Here is a 16,302-nt window from a genome sequence, read left to right as displayed (position 1 = left end):
CCGTCAGGTCCATTTTTTAAGGATTTAGATCCATAAAAACATATACGGATCCACAAATCTGGATCGGGTCCAATACCTATTACCATCCCTGATTATATGAAATCCACTTATCCAGCAATAAGTAACATCATTACATCCTTGAGAGCAAAATGAAAAGATAACAGAATCAACTACTACCACATAATCAAGAATATTAATAGTTACTAATAATTTGACTCGGTGTGGTATAAATTTGAAACGCAAATTACTTTTCAAGACAGTGTTTTTGAGATACCATTTTTAATTGGATAGACCCATAAAAAAAATACAGAGTGAGTTATTTGGTGGACATTAAAGATACTATAAGTAGAAATTTATGATATTGTAAGTATTGCATTGCATGTAGGGCTGACAAAAGTTGATCCGACCTGAACCTAACTCGAAATAAGTGGGTTTGGGTTGAAACTTTTGACCCAATTAATTAAATAGGTCGAGCCGACCTGATCTGTTTATTAATTGGGTTAGGTTCAAGTCAAAATTTTAAACCTGAAAAAACTCTGTATAACCCATTTAATTAAAGGAAAAATTACTGTAAATAATACAAACTTTTACTGATTTCACTACAATAATACGAACTTTCGATTAGCCTTGAATAATACTTTTAATTTCACTACAAAGTTTAATTTTATTTTTCCATCAACATCCCTTTCTACCTATAACCGATTAATGCAATCACTTTACACGTTTTTCTAACAAACTAAGTAGTTAAGTCTTTTGCACTCACTCACCCTCTTTTACTGCCTCATTCAAATCACTTTAACCTTCATCATCATTGAACAACCCACAAAGAGGACAAAGAAGAAGCAACAAAGATGATCTAGCTTAGTCACCTTCAACAATGCAAATGTAATAGTTAGTTTATTCATTTTCTTTCGCCTTATTTTTTCCTATTCGTTTACAAATCAAAATTAGGGTTTAAAATTTATATTTGCTTTTAATTGTTTACTTTAATGGTGAATCTTTTTTGACCCAAAATTGCTTTAATTTTGGTTTTTGTTTGTTTTTAGCTAAGTTTAGTAATTTAGTTACATTGAAGTTTTAGTATGTTAGGATGTTCAAAAATGAAATTGAATATTTTGATGGGATGTTGAGGAGGTAAAACATGAACAAATAAAAGAAGGAAAAAGGAAGAAGAAAAAAAAAAGAAAAAAATTTACATGGAAAAAGAAAGATAAAAGGAGCTAGTTTAATAATTACGAAGAGAATAATATAAAGGTAGAAGATGACCGTGAGAAACAACTGTTATAATTTGACATTTTCTTCTGGTTATAAACTAGTAATGAATGCCGGTGGGAAAATGAGATCAAATTTTGTATTATTTACGGTTAATCGAAACTTTGTATTATTGTAGGGAAATACGTGAAAGTTCGTATTATTCACGTTAATTTTTCCTTAATTAAATGTGTTAATTTCAAGTTAAATCAATAAGTTTAAGCTAAACTTAGTTCATTTAATATTTTCTTATTTTTCATAGTAAATACAAAATAAACAACAAAAAAACATAAACTTAAAATTAAAGCCTAAAAAATTAGTTTAATCGACGTTAAAAACCTTAAAACAAAAACAAAAAAATTATAAACGGGTTAAGTGGATCGAAATTAGGTCAACCCGATCTGTTTCAGGTTAGGTCAAGGTTGTGATTTTCGACCTAATTAACTAAATGGGTTGGGTTTGGGTCAAAGGTTTTTTGACCTGTTTATATATAACCCGAACCCGAACCAACTAGACCCAGCCTGATCTATTTGACATGCCTAATTACACACTTATTCGGATGGCATTAAAGATATTATAATTAGACATTAATAATATGATAAGTAGATATTAAAGATACTGTAAGTATGTATTAAGAAAATTATAAGTAGGCATTAAGAATACGGTAAGTAGACATTAAGGATAATGTGAATAGACATAAATAAATGATACAATAATTTGAAATTAAATGGGCTGGGCCTGAGAGACGTCTCTCAAGGAAACGGTCTTTCAGTAGATTGAATGAATTTAAAATACAAGATAAAAAGTGTCGTAAAAAACTTAAGGCGTAATAAATTATATAATACTCCTTTTGTTTTGTATTGTTGATATTTTAATTATTTTATAAAAAACACCTTACAACTCCTATTTCATTGCAAAAATATAAATTAGGAGTATATAATTTTGGGACCTAAATAATTTAGGGTGTTGGGTTACAACTCCAATCGACAGTCAAAATATTAAATTAACAATAAGTCTTGCATGAAATCATCTCAACGTTAGATAGCAACCTCAATCATTTGTATTAAAAAATTAAAACTACCTCTAAACTGTTTTTTTAATAATTTAAAATTGAGCCAGTCCATTATAATTCGTCTCACTGATAGACGGTCTTAGCAAAGAATATGTCTTTAATTTAATATAATATAATAAAAAGAAAAATGAACATTTTAGAGTAGAGAGGGAGACACGACGTCGTATGATAGTTGATCTTCAATAAACAAAGAATTTTCTAGAGCCATAAAATCAAAAATCTTACAGAAATCATGACTAATCATAACTCACCACGTATGCCCTAGAACTTTACATCACCATCATAAAATTAACGGCTCTAAATTACTTATCATCCGTTAAAGATCAATATTCAATATCTACATAGTCTTTATAGTACGCCTTCCAGCACCAAATAATAGCTCTCCAACTTAAAAATCTCTTTATTTTCGATCATAAAACCCTTGCTAGGGTTTCTATTCTTCAAATCAGAGTTTCACTCATCCGCATTTCTCAAGGTTTTTCTCTCATTTTCTTTCTCTCTCTCTTTTTGTTTATGAGTTGTCTGATATTTGATTCATATGTTTATCCATTTTTTTTTCAAAATTTTGATTGATTTTTTGCTATTATTGTTATTCATTTATGTGTTCAATGATAGGTTTTTTTGTATATATATTTTTGTCATTTCTGCAATAAAAGTTTGAATTTTTTTTTGTTTCGTGTAGAAATGAGATATTGAATTGGTGTTTCGGGGGAGATTTGTGGAAAAATGAAGCAAATTCATGGTCGACCTTTTTTTCTTTGTTATTAGGATTTTCAAGTGTTTTGCGCGATTCGATAGTTCGTTAACCTTTTCTTGTTGCAAGTTATTTGCATTTTATTCAAAAGTACCAGCTTTGTGCAGTTCTCTAATTGTTTGGGTTTTATGAATGTTTCTTCTATTTTATAAGGTTTAGAATCTACTTTTTTTTTTTGAAAGGTTGTTATGAGTTGGACAGTTTTTGGGTGTATAGTATCCGTGCGAATATTTTTGAATAAAATGGAACAGGAATAGTCTATTGAATGTTATGTTTAGGATGGAGGGACTTTTTTTCTTTCTGTAAGTTGTTTTGCATTGTATATGATGGAAGCGTAGTTTTATGTGCGCTCATTTTATGGGTTTGAATGCTAGTTTGCAAGTACGAATTTTTGAAAAATGTTATTTGATTGAAAAATGGTCGTAGTGTTGAGGCGCAATGCAACTTATTTTTACTGACCTTTTCCCTTTGTTTTTTCATTTGAAGCTTGCAACTATGGCGTTCTTTAGTAAAGTTGGGAATGTACTTAAACAGAGAATAAGCAAGCAGATTACTTCGCAATTTTCAGCATCAAATCCCTCTATTTACCAGGCTATAAGATGCATGTCTTCTTCAAAAGTTTTTGTTGGAGGTATCTTTATTCTTTCTTACGCATTTGTCTTTTTGCTTTGTCTTGTTAGTGACTTTTCTAAAGATCGTTTCATTTAAATGCAGGTCTCTCATATTCTGTAGATGACACATCCTTACGGGATACTTTTGCTCGATATGGTGAAGTTGTAGAAGGTGTGTGTCATTTTCTGAATGTTTAATATAATCATGTTCACGGTTGGTAATTTATTCATTAGGTGTCACCCCTAGTCTTTTCATCAACATATGTCCTAATCCAGCTTGGAAAGTTACAATTAAGGCTCCATGACTGTTAGTGGTGCATTGTGAAGTAGGATTTGTGGCCGTAAATGTAATTTGTTACTACTAGTCAAGCTCCTTGTTTAACGAGGTGCACGGAGGCGCGAAAGTGCGAAAGGATCCTGGAATCTAGACACAAGGGGAAAGTGAGCTTGTAGACAAGACACATTATTGTTGCTCAAAGATTATAAAAATATTACCACCCGTATAACTATATCCGAAGGTTTTTGAGCTTACAATAAAATATAGGCTGAATTAACTTCAAAACATATTGCGTGGAATCCTTTGCGGTGCTTACCATATTTGCATTATGACCAATCCACCAATATAGAGTAAATTGGCAAGAGTCTCTACACATACTTTGTAAAGCATTATGTCGAAACGTTTTTTGTTTAGGTATCATTACATTGTTATCAAAGAAGAAGAGTAGAGAAAAAATGAAGAGCCTTGAAGATTTAGAATAAAAAATAAAGGGAATTGAAAGGAAAATAAAAGAAGAAAATTAAAATAAAAAAACAAGTGAAAAGTAGAAAAAAATTAGAAAAGCAAAATTGAAAGGATAACAGATCAAAAGAAATAAGATGAGAGAGATCAAAGAAACCAATAGAATTGAAATTAAAAGATGTCTAAGTGAAGGAAAAAAAATACAAGATAAAGAAAAAATAAAAGATACCTTGTAGTGCTGGATGCACTAAGGTAGAAAATCCCTGTGTTTATGAGTGCAAACAAATCCTTATTTTCTCCTTTAATCTTTTTTAATAGTAATATATTTGAAGAAAAGAGCAAACTCTTTTCCGTAGCTTATCAATATGATCTTTGCAAGATTTTTTTATGGACCTTGACTCTTAACTACATTTTTTTATATGAAAGTTTAATATTTCCCTTATGCCTTCCGTGCATTTATAGGAAGAGGTATGTATAATTTCTGTGTGTGTGCTCCCTCTCATCCTCTCATTTATAGTAGAATATGGGGTACTGTGTAGAGGACTAGAGCCTAATGGACAATAATTGATTTTACATTCTCTATATTCTTGCAGCAAGAGTTATTATGGATCGTGAGCAAAACAGATCTAGAGGTTTTGGTTTTGTTACGTTTTCTTCGAGTGAGGAGGCTTCTAGTGCTATCCAGGCCCTGGATGGACAGGTATAGTTCTATTCTGGTTTGACTCTGAAGTGTTTTTGGCTACATTATCACACTCTTCAATTTTCCGCCATTACATGTGTCAGATTCTAGACAAAACATGGGAGTGTATCGGAAACTTTCATAAAAGTACAAGTCAGACACTTTAAGTCATATTAATGTCTAAAATGACTGGGTAATCTTGAGTAATAAAGTTTTATTGAACAGCATATATGAAGGGAATGGTCATTGGTACTACCAAGTCTTTATCTGTTAAGAATAAAAGCACATATACTGTCAGTATCCTGACTCCAGTAAGTTCCCTTACGTTTGTAGGTCGAGTGCTCGATTATATTTTATTAGAATGCTTGTGAATTGCTACAATATTTGCTTTAGTCATAGCGTCACCGTCACTCGTTAAGTCAAAATCGTTGCAATAGTACTGGAAGAATGTGTTTAGCATCAGACTACTGTTACATCTCTGAGCCATACTTCTTGGTTGCTTGTGTATTCTAGCATGAGATTTTGACGTTTGTTTTTTACTTATGATTGTTAGTTGAATTGCATGACAATTTCTTCCGTAATTCCTGCAGGATTTGCTAGGTCGTAGAGTGAGGGTAAATTATGCAACTGAAAGAGCACCACGACAAGCTGGCTTTGGTGGCTACGGTGGTGGTGGTTATGGAGGACAGAATTATGGTGGCGGTGGTGGTTATGGAGGACAAAATTATGGTGGCGGTGGTGGTTATGGAGGTGGTGGTGGTTATGGAGGGCAGAATTATGGTGGTGGTGGTGGTTATGGAGGGCAGAATTATGGTGGGAGTGGTGGTAATTATGGAAGGCAGAATTATGGTGTTGACGGTGGTTATGGAGGACAGAATGATGGAGGCAACACTGGTGGCGGCTATGCTCCTAGTACCCAGAACACTGACGGGGGCAATTACAGTGTTGCTGGTGGAGTTGGTGGAAGTGATTCTTACTTCGGTGGTGGTGCTGCTGGTGGTAATGTCACTGCTGAGACTGGCTTTGCTAGCAGTGGACTCGAGGATGGCTCAGCAGACCAATTTGGCATCAACTCTAACACTGGTTTGGGTGATGATATTGACTTCGAGTCTAAGCGACCATTGGAAGAAAACTTTAAAGATGATGACGAGCCTGATGACTTTGCCAAGAGGGCTTGATCTTTCTTTGCATTCAGCGAGTGACATAAATGGGCTTCACTTTCACAGTGAAGCTTGAGAACTGTAGTTTTTCATCCCAGCTACAAATATTATATCAGACATCCATTTTACTGCTAAAACTTCTCAGTCGATTTTGTGTTCTATCGAATTATTTTGTTAGTCGAAAACATTTTAGGTTTTGTTGGCTTGGATTTGGAGCTGGCAACATGTTGAACTCTTTGATTTTCCCTATTTGTTTCGTTTTAATTTTGAAGGTTACAGTTGTACTATTTGGCCTCCCAAGATCTATTTTTGTAGTATTTCGAAACAACCTAAACATATAGATCTTTATTTGTACACTTGCGTCTTGCGTAGTACAACAAAAATAAAGTTACATTGAGAGTACTATTCTTTATCAAGTTGTAATTTGATCCATAATATATAATGCTAGAGTTTAGTGCGCACATTTCTCCTTACCCTTTCTTTGGAGGGGGCACGGGTATGATCTGTCCACTATCCTCTTCTCTCGGATTCTGATTTAGTGGGATACTGAATTGTTGACTCTATAATGCTCAAGTTTAGTTCATATAGTTGTCGATTTGTCTAATGTGAACTTAGTTCAGGTGTATTTCGGCCTATGGGAGATGAATCAAACTCCAAGCCCAAACCTTCGGCTTTACAATGCCTAAAACAAATGGCTCGTCTTCTTGAAGCCTTAAAACATAGTCCCAGATTGAGAACACCACTAAGATTTAAGGGTTATTAGCTGTTTGTGAATACAAATTAGCCGCAAAATCTGTAATTTGGACAAAAACTGAAAATGACTATTAGCTTATCACTGCTCTTCCGGCGTGAAGTTATCGCCTTAGGCGTAGAAGAAGCCGGGATATGTCCTAAAATATCTAAAACTCTACACGACACAAGTGAGATCCTTTTATACAACGTACCAAAAGAATTATATTCCACCGAGTCTAGTTATCTTTATTAAGCCATAGCATAGCCTTTTGCGCCTTTAAAATAGCCGGAGAGCCTTGCCTAGCTTTCTCAACGATGTGTTTTATTAATAGCAAATCATTATCATCATCATCATCTCTGTCGTCATCCTTATTTTGGCTGCTTTCATTTGGTAATATTCTATTTCCACCATTTTGATTCGGATTTAGCTTCTTTTTCATTCCCTGATCGGAAGAGAGTCGTGTATCATCTTCTTGATTACCATCATGAATCCAGGAACCCGCATTTTGCGATCCATTTATCTTGCTAAGTTCACCATGAATTTCATTATAGGCACCAATTGCGTCCCCTGACGGATTCATTTTAAGAGGCCGTGCCACAGGGCTGCCCATGTTAGATGACGATTCACTCCGAGAAACATCTCTCCAATTGTTCTTCTCAGATTCCAAGCGCTGTATCCTTTTCTGGCTTTTTACAAGTTCAGCCTCAAGCTCCATGATTCGCTGTTGTAGTCTTGATTGAATGACTTCATGCAGGCGCAAGCTCAGCTCATGAGGTGACACACCCTCTTGTACATATTGAGGGGTTGAGCCTCGATCAGGGGTTACTTCTGAGCTGGATTTTCCTCCGAAAATATCAGCATTTAGTTCACCTTGCACCAATTCTGCACTGACATCCTGATCGGTATCCTGGTAAAACTGCAGTAGAACGAATTTATGTTAGAACATTTATAATAGGGTATTTGGCAAACAACTGATAGCTGATATCTGGTAGCTAATTGTAGCAACTAATTTGAATAGCTAATTATATCAACTGATTTTAATAGCTACATATTTTATTAGCTCAAGGCCATAGTTCCCTCGGACATGATATATACACTTTTAGACGACGAGGGACAGTTCATAAGGGAATATGACATGCCAGTTTGGACTATGTATTCAAGCAATTTATAAAAAAGAAGGATAACGCATAGCCAGAAACATTACTTGTATTTTTCTATTTATTCCAAATGTTTAACGGAAAATATGAACATACCATCAAAGAAGTGAATATCAAAGCAAGTTTCTGATCAAAGCACATAAGAACAGAAGATCCCAAACAATTTCATGGAATAAAACTATTGTATTGCCATTTGCTAGCTCATAGTGTATTAAGCTAATTGTTAGTCAATAGAGCAGCAACTCTTGATTAACAATCTCAAACAATTCACCAATAGAAAATCCAAAATTTCAAGGTAGGCTAGGATATATTATTGGAAGACATACTAAACGCTTACAGCCCGTTTGGTAGGTGGTAATAAACGACGGTAATGGTAGGTGTTAATAAACGACGGTAATGAGAATGAAAAACTAGTGTAATTTTGCTTGAAAAATCTCTTGGCTACTTTGATGGTTATGCTTGTCCAACTTTAATCATCTTATTTTCTTCATAAAATTCATTCCAATGCCTTACCATTGGAAGATGTGGTATTAGGTGGTAATGAAAATTTATAAACAAAAAAAACTTTTTTGTGATCAAAGTTTCATTACCATGGGAATGATATGAAACTTTTGATGAAATTTTACACTATAAATCATTCTCATTACCACCATTTAATAACACCTATCAAACGAGCCATTAGTAATTTTGCAGCTTCTGCAAAAGTTTGCTTTAAGATGGCTGACCAGCTAAGGGACTATGAGGTGGTGTTTTTAACTCTCAAAAATAGTGGTGGCTAACAGCTAGTCCAAATACACGGATTGCATTTTGTAGTTGTTAACTTCAATAAATTTGGGCGCATCGTTAAAAGTGAAAGCATTATTGTATTAGGAGTGATTGAATTGAACAGGCTTGGATTGAGAGCCGATTGTCAAAAAAGTAATTCATCACATACCTCACAAACTAAATAAACATTCCAATGAGCTTAAAACATGTCAAATTACACTTGCATTGTTCAGATGTCATTACATGCCTTTGAAGGCATCACAATAACTCCAGCGCTTGAATATATCCACCACAAAACCGTCAAAATGGCTTGGTGATACGATACACATAAAGCAACGTGTATTTACTGCTTTTTCATCCATACTCACTTCACATACTACAATTTTTATGCATAAATCAGTCATTTAACTTCATAGGATGGAAGGAGCATGTCTGCATAGGTGAGGACTTAAGGTAGCAAACAAAATGAATGGTTTAAAATTACAGATGGTGATAGTGAATGAAAGACCTTAGGTTTGATGAAGGGCGAGAACTTGCCACATTGCACCTTTCAAGCCAATTCAACCATCCAACCTCACTTCCAAGCACATAAATGACCATTAAAAACAAAAAGTTATCTCTTTCTTGAGAGATAATAGGTCTAATGTCAAGGGGACCCAACTGTAAATAACCATTGGTGAATATTGTAGAGGTGTAGCCTGTCACATAAGAGACACATATTGTCGTTGAGAACAACAATAGCTTTTGCAAATTCTTTGAAGTTTGAAGAGGCTCCCATCTAGACAGGGTAAGAGGTTTTCGGACTGGCAGAAGGCATCGGTCAAAGAGGAGCGGATTAAAAGGGTGGACAAATGATTCAGGGTGAACCCAATCCACAATTAAACTAGGAAATAAACAAGGAGGGGGGGTATCGTTGTGGCAGCCGGGAAGACAGGGAAGGGCACTTGGTAGGAAAGAGAACCAGGGGTTAGTTTAGAGAGTGGCTTGATGTTAGCTACCACATAGCACTTTTAGGTCATTAACTTGAATTTAAACGGATGGAGATGCGTTATCCAACGAAATATTTAAGTAATTTCTTACATGTTCATTGATGGGAGGAAGGATTCCATGTGTGTATTTAGAAAGCCTAAAATTAATGCTCAACAGTTTCAGTACTATCAAAGAACCTACAAGCATTATATGCAATTCCTTGTGGTTTGTCCTATTCGACAAAAAAATTCATACGACTCTTGGTCAAATGGGGTAAAACCATAAGGGAGAAACAGAGTATCTAGAAAAAAATTATAAGTACGCAACTGCAGCTAACACTATTTGTGGTTGTCTGAAGTATTAAATCATCATACAGCAAGTAAAAAAAGGTACCAACAGTGTAAACTCATATAGCTTCGAGCACGATTAAGCTACTTGATCACCACTTACATTCATTCAGTGTAAACTCATATAACGAGACTTAAGAGAAAAGAGCAAAGAAATGATATTTACCTCAAAAGCATCTGATTTTCCTTCTTGCAGACTTGATCCTTTCATGCTTAGCTCCAGCCTTTCCAGTTCAGCTTCAAGTTCGGCTTCAATTTTACTCAATGACTCAATTTTCTCCAAACTTACTGATTCTTCATCATCATATCCTATTGGCACACCACTATCTGTTTGGTTGGAGAACAAACTTATTTTCTCATGACTATTTGAACTTTCATGTGTATCCTGTGAGTCATCGTCATTAACAAGCTCTTTAACAGTTAAAGAATCTTTCATCTCCAGTTCTTCCTGAAGATCTTGAGCCAAATTTTCACTTTCCTTCAAGCGGTCCTTCAACTTTTCCTCTTCCGCTTTGTTAGCTATCAGATTAGACATCACACCGATGGATATCCCAAGGCAGAAAAGGACCTTATCACTTGAGGATCCTGATAGAGTCAGAATTTTAAGGTAAGAAACTGAAAAAATGCCATATCATCATCAGAGGACAAAGAGATCAACATCTAGAAAATACAAATAAGCTGTAGAAGGTCAATAATTCAGAATTAAACTTTCAAACAAATACGGACAACAACATACAACCTAATGGACATCATAAGGCATAAGGATAAATGGATTATACCATACAACAAATGGGGCCAGTGAGCTCTCCATCAAACATCGAAGACAAACCAATGTTGGAGCATCATATTTGTTCAAACTTCAAACTTCAAAGCATAGTGAGAAAGTTATTTTAGAATTTTTTTGGAACACTGTATATATGATTCTCAACGTTCTTCATATTGTTCGCACAAATAATTTAAATCAAAATCATTGCCTACTTGCAGATAAAAAGTGACCTTGTATTCCTCAATAAATGCAAGTCTTTGCTGTCCCTACAAGCAAATCTCTCATAGGCCAAAACTGCTTGCCCAAAGATTCAATATCCACCCCTTCTTGGATAAAAGCCCTACCATCATTTGTGTGGTTCAGATAGCTCTTGAATTCCATAAAATTATTGTATACTTTATGCAACTCTCTAGGGAACATTGTCACTGGGTTGCATTCTTGGAGTGAAAATTTGAAAACATTGACCATAGTTTTCTTCAAAATTACTATATACTATCTATTTGACACTGAGATAAGTTGTAACATAGACAAATGAATGTCGGCAGAGATGCATCTCAAGGACGGAAACAAGACCACTACAACAACGATAGTGGAAGGAGTTCAACCTGTCATGGACACTGTAATTGTAAAGTTATAGAACTAGGATACCCCTATCTGTGGACACCAAGATTTAGAGTGTCATTAAGTGCGCACGGTTCAATGAGCCATTTTACTTTACTCCGTTAATGATAAAACTAACAAAGAGGTTTTGACAAACCCTTGGTAGCAAACGTCATGTGCAACTTCACATAAATAAGAAGTGCACATGGTTCAATGAGCCATTTTACTTTACTCCGTTATATTCTGAAACCAAAAAACTATAAATCAAGAGTTACATTGATAGAAAAAAAGTGAAATTAGCACTCTTAGCTCTCTCTAGCTTGTTATTAGCTCTCTCTAGCTTGTTATGTAGCTATCTCTCCCTCTATGGGGACACCCAACTCAGCTCTCAAGTTCTTTTATGGGTTCATTCTCAAACTCTCAATAGAGAAATCTTCATTTCAGTTGTCACAGGAGCTCTTACAGATTATTTCCTATCCACTGGTGATTCCCTTCTTGTTCTCTCTCTAGAACGCTCTTGGAGGCACTTGTCTCTCTGATTGGGTTTTTATATTCCCCTCCATCTAGTAATGTTTTTGGAAAAATCTGCATAATTAATCCCACTTACCACATGTGCTCGGACGAGCATCTCACATGCTCTTCTGAGCACAATCAACAAAACTAAGCAGGATCTACACTCGTCGAGTGCTCATCCTAGCACAAGGGTGCTCGTCTCATCACTAGCCTCCCTTACACTTATTGCTTGTTGGCGCAGCACAATCCTGTTTGAGCTTTTCTCACCTCACTTCAAATTTTGGCCCTTGACTCAACAAAGAATCACTATTAACAAAGGCTTAAAGCTATTTGCAGTTTTTATTTCAATATTTTCTGGGATAAGTGGATAAAACAACATTCAACGCAGTAACAAATAAAATCCTCACTAGAGAGGGAAAAATTACCATTGCTTGTATCCAATCGATTCGATTTCTTGACATTGCTTGACCTTCCCATTTCCCTTTTGCATTTGTTTAGCATCTGCTTTGTTTTGATAATTTGTGGTAGACGAGGAACACAAACAACTTCATCATCCAATTTTGGGCGTACTTCCTTGTAAAGATCAGTTCTAAAATCGCCATTCGCTCTATTCATTACTTGTCTTTAATTGTTAACAAGAAATGACCTTAAAGCAGGAGTACAAGGCGAAGGTAGAGGGGTACGAAGAAATTCCTCTATTCCAGCATGTTCCTTATGCATCTGAGCCATAAGGCAACTATCAAGAGAAGAACGGAGCTTAATGTGTGGCAAGGAAAGGCGCTGGAGACGTCCACCTCTGAGACATTTGCTGCTTCTTCCAGAGCTATGTGTATCCCCCATTTCCCAAATCTGGTATTCAGGTATATCAGGCATGTCAACATCTTCCCTATAGTCTTTCTTATATTCCTCAAACCTCTCTGTTTGCTTTTCATGATCCAATACATTAGTATAACCCAAATCTATAACAAAAGGATCATCACTCTTTCCAGTAAACATTTCATCTAAACAGTCACCCTTTCCAGCTTCATTGATATATTGCTCAGATAAATCGACTCGCGGGGATTTGTGGCTCGGCCAGATCTTATCACCATTCTGTCGACTCAATAACGAGGATTCAGGATTGTCAGGAAAAGAACTTCTAGAAGGAAATCCTGATGAACCGTCTTTGTCCCCTAAAACATCCTTCCAGTACTTAGCTAAGTATCCAGCACTAGTAGCAGCTGCTATAACCCACAAATCCATTTGCATTCTGTATTCTTACTCTAAATACCCAGTTAGCTATCCAATTCCCACAACCCCAACTTCCAATTTTGATCCAAGTATCTTTGTCCAAGTACCATGGCATACTTTTTTTTATAGAATCCCATAATTTCAATTAAAAAACTCCATATTTTTTTAATCAACAAAAGAATCAAATCCTTCAAACAAACCAACAATTTTATCCAATTCTCAGCTCAGGAAAAAACAGCAAAAATCCTCTAAAGAATTCAAGTCAAAATGCATTTCTAGTATCAACAATTTTACCCAAAAGCCCAATTTTTTTCAAAAGTTAGCAGCAACCCCAAAATCCAATTAAATTGGTCATGAAAATTTATCAAAATGTCAAGGACAAACTTTCTAATTAACCCTAATTGTTTGACAATCAGTATCAGAAAGAATTACTTCTCACCTTGCAAAGCTTGAAATGAAAAAAATCCATTACTAATAGAGAAAAAAGGAAGAACCCATCACAGTTAATGAGCAAAATACAAAGTACAAGAGATTGGAAAGATACCCACTTGAAAGCAACAAATACCCTTCAATAAAGAGGCAACTTTAAATGATTTGATGAACTTATAAACAAATTGAAGTCTCTACAATGGCTCTTTTTCATCAATAAATGCTCATAGAATTGGAGATGAAGGCTTACTTTATTGCTGACAGAGAGCGGGTAATGTAGTTTGGTGAGCCAATTGATATTGAAACTTCAAAAAAAAGTTCTTACTTTCATTTTTATTTTTGGGAAAATTTAATCCGAAAGGTATGAACTTTGGCTTATTTGTTTATAAAGGTTTAAATTTGAGTTTATTTTTTAAAGGCTTGAACTTTGTGGTATGTTCGCTTTTAAAGATGTTTAGGTAAATGGTAACCCTTAATAATCATTACTATTCATATGTTGAAGTTTTATAGATTTAAACTGGCGTAGCTATCAAATAGTAAGGTAACCATTTAGATTCGTCAATGGCTTTTTCTTCCTCAACCCTGCGAAGTTCAAATCCTCAAACTATTCATTGCCACCATGGATTCAATGCTAAACTTCGTATGGTTAGGTAGGGTTCAAACATGGGAGAAAGGTTTTATGGATGCCCTAATTGGCCTGTAAGTCTTTTTAAATTTTTAGGTTTAATCATTTTTTTAGGTTTATTAGCCGTCTAAATCTGTGTGTATTCTTAAAGAATGATGACTGTGCATTTTTCAAATGGGCAAAAGAATGTATTTATCTAGAAGAACAAGACTTGCAATTGAAGCTGAGTGAGACAAAGAAGATGATGAAGGAATTGGGTGAGATGAAGAAAAAAGCAGAGTATAAGATGGACAAAGTCCTGTTGAAGAAACAACAATACAAAGTTGAAATTAACAACCTACAATTGGAATTGAAGAAGCAGTAGCTAGGGGGAAGAACCTGTTTTTCATGTTGTTTATTTCTTGGGCTATGTTTGTAATGTATATTGTCCTTTCTAAGAAGTAGAATGCAAAATTCAAGAAGAAGATGATTATGTAATGTCTAAGCAAGGTTTATTTTGTATGGAAAATATCAATTTGATAAAACTGATTTCTTCTAATTCATTGCTTCTGCTGCAAAAGAACATTGTTTCTTACATTCAAGCATAAATCAACATGATCAACTGAAAAATAACTACCCATCCCCCCAACATAAACAACACCATCTTTTACTTCAACAAATTTACCACCAAACCACTAACGAAATGTAAACTTATTATCCATGTTCTACAAAATATGCAAAATATGCGAAAAAATATTCAGCTTGTGCATAAATAAAGAATCAGATTGTGCAAAAATGGAAAAAATATAAACACAAAAACACTAGTTTTACTTACCTTCCTGTGCATTAGAGTTCTTCACTGCTCCCTCCTAACTGAATCCTTTGGCATAGAGATGGAGTGATTAAATAAAGAGGGAATTTGTTGAAAGCAGCAGCAGAGTAGTATTGGTGATGAAGATAGCTGTTTAATTGCATTAATAGAGGGAAACTATCCTTTTACAGGTGGGAATTAATGCCACCATGAAGAACTTAAACGTTTTTTCAAATTTATCCGATAAAAGGTCATTTGAACCTTTAAAAGCGGACATATCCCAAAGTTCGAGCCTTCAAAAATAAACGTAAGTTTGAACCTTCAAAAGCAAATAAGGCAAAGTTCATATCTTTCAAATCAAATTTTCCTTAAGAGTTTGATTTTTCACTTTTTAATTTAATTAGTTTTATCTCCATTTAATTTTTCAACCTTATTCCAAATTAAAAAAATTGAACTAAATCTAGTATATTGTAATGGCAAAGCATTAAAAAAATATTTTCTACAAATTCGTCAAAAACAAATAGAAAAGGCATGAAATGGGAGAAAATAAAGAAAAAAAGACAAAATGGGTTGTTTTTGGTGTGTGGATGAACATTTTCCTTTTCCCATTGTCTTTGTTTTTCTTTGGGTGTTTGTTTTTTGAGAGAATCCTTTGTTGGTGACATGTTTTGGACACAATATTTGTGGCTAGTTATCTTGATTCATTTATTTGGATTCAAAACTAATAAGATAGAGACGATTTCAAATTTATCTTTTTATTTTAAGTGAAATATTTAACACCATATATGAAAAAACTATGTGTTATATTCATTCTTTTAACCTCTCGTATAAAGGGGCGTGATAAAATGTACTAATATATTATGAGGCTACAACAATTAGTACAAACTTTTAGTTTGATTGTCTCTTGACAACCCCAAAGTGATGATTCAAACTACTCTATCGATCCTTAATTGAAGTCTATAGGCCAAGCGAAGCTTTGTATTTGCGCGGTGAAGTTCATTAATCTCTTCTAATAATTAATAGTGGTTATAAACTCATTTTCTCCATATTTATATTGAATATATAATAATTAGCTCGTGTTGTATCAGATTGTTTCACTATGATATAACTTC

General features: G+C 34.6%; 3 protein-coding genes across 5 annotated transcripts; 1 reads left to right on the top strand and 2 right to left on the bottom strand.

Annotated features, from left to right (window-relative positions):
- Nucleotides 1-2,673: 2,673 nt before the first annotated feature.
- LOC130798382 (glycine-rich RNA-binding protein blt801) lies at nt 2,674-6,671 on the top strand. Its single transcript, XM_057661331.1, has 5 exons — nt 2,674-2,798; nt 3,564-3,708; nt 3,792-3,860; nt 5,021-5,127; nt 5,697-6,671. Exons 2-5 carry the CDS (start codon nt 3,573-3,575, stop codon nt 6,282-6,284), a joined length of 900 nt encoding a protein of 299 aa, XP_057517314.1. The 5' UTR covers nt 2,674-2,798; nt 3,564-3,572; the 3' UTR covers nt 6,285-6,671.
- Nucleotides 6,672-6,996: 325 nt separating this feature from the next.
- Nucleotides 6,997-15,553, bottom strand: LOC130798381 (protein POLAR LOCALIZATION DURING ASYMMETRIC DIVISION AND REDISTRIBUTION-like). 3 transcript variants are annotated; one of them, XM_057661329.1, is made up of 3 exons: nt 15,215-15,553; nt 10,404-10,822; nt 6,997-7,915 (listed from the first exon to the last, which is right to left on the bottom strand). In XM_057661329.1, exons 2-3 carry the CDS (start codon nt 10,770-10,772, stop codon nt 7,235-7,237), a joined length of 1,050 nt encoding a protein of 349 aa, XP_057517312.1. In that variant the 5' UTR covers nt 10,773-10,822; nt 15,215-15,553; the 3' UTR covers nt 6,997-7,234. The 3 variants fall into 3 exon arrangements, with proteins under 3 accessions (XP_057517312.1, XP_057517311.1, XP_057517313.1); XM_057661328.1 differs by lacking the exon at nt 15,215-15,553 and adding an exon at nt 12,542-12,732; XM_057661330.1 differs by lacking the exon at nt 15,215-15,553 and adding an exon at nt 11,017-12,523.
- Nucleotides 12,732-15,215, bottom strand: LOC130798383 (uncharacterized). Its single transcript, XM_057661332.1, has one exon. It carries the CDS (start codon nt 13,362-13,364, stop codon nt 12,741-12,743), a length of 624 nt encoding a protein of 207 aa, XP_057517315.1. The 5' UTR covers nt 13,365-15,215; the 3' UTR covers nt 12,732-12,740.
- Nucleotides 15,554-16,302: the final 749 nt, after the last annotated feature.

The sequence above is a fragment of the Amaranthus tricolor genome, chromosome 13 (assembly GCF_026212465.1).
Source record: "Amaranthus tricolor cultivar Red isolate AtriRed21 chromosome 13, ASM2621246v1, whole genome shotgun sequence".
NCBI classification, from domain to species: Eukaryota; Viridiplantae; Streptophyta; class Magnoliopsida; order Caryophyllales; family Amaranthaceae; genus Amaranthus; species Amaranthus tricolor.
This window is presented reverse-complemented; position numbering and strand designations above follow the sequence as displayed.

Bases quoted from the DNA above. Each gene is read 5' to 3' on its own strand.
- LOC130798383 (XM_057661332.1), bottom strand. From the start codon at position 13,364: ATGCAAATGGATTTGTGGGTTATAGCAGCTGCTACTAGTGCTGGATAC.
- LOC130798381 (XM_057661328.1), bottom strand. From the start codon at position 12,731: ATGAATAGAGCGAATGGCGATTTTAGAACTGATCTTTACAAGGAAGTA. The intron at 10,823-12,541 runs GTAATTTTTCCC...TGACTCTATCAG, and splicing joins TCGATTGGATACAAGCAATG to GATCCTCAAGTGATAAGGTC. The intron at 7,916-10,403 runs GTAAATATCATT...GTTCTACTGCAG, and splicing joins GAAAATCAGATGCTTTTGAG to TTTTACCAGGATACCGATCA.
- LOC130798382 (XM_057661331.1), top strand. From the start codon at position 3,573: ATGGCGTTCTTTAGTAAAGTTGGGAATGTACTTAAACAGAGAATAAGC. The intron at 3,861-5,020 runs GTGTGTGTCATT...ATATTCTTGCAG, and splicing joins ATATGGTGAAGTTGTAGAAG to CAAGAGTTATTATGGATCGT. The intron at 5,128-5,696 runs GTATAGTTCTAT...TAATTCCTGCAG, and splicing joins TCCAGGCCCTGGATGGACAG to GATTTGCTAGGTCGTAGAGT.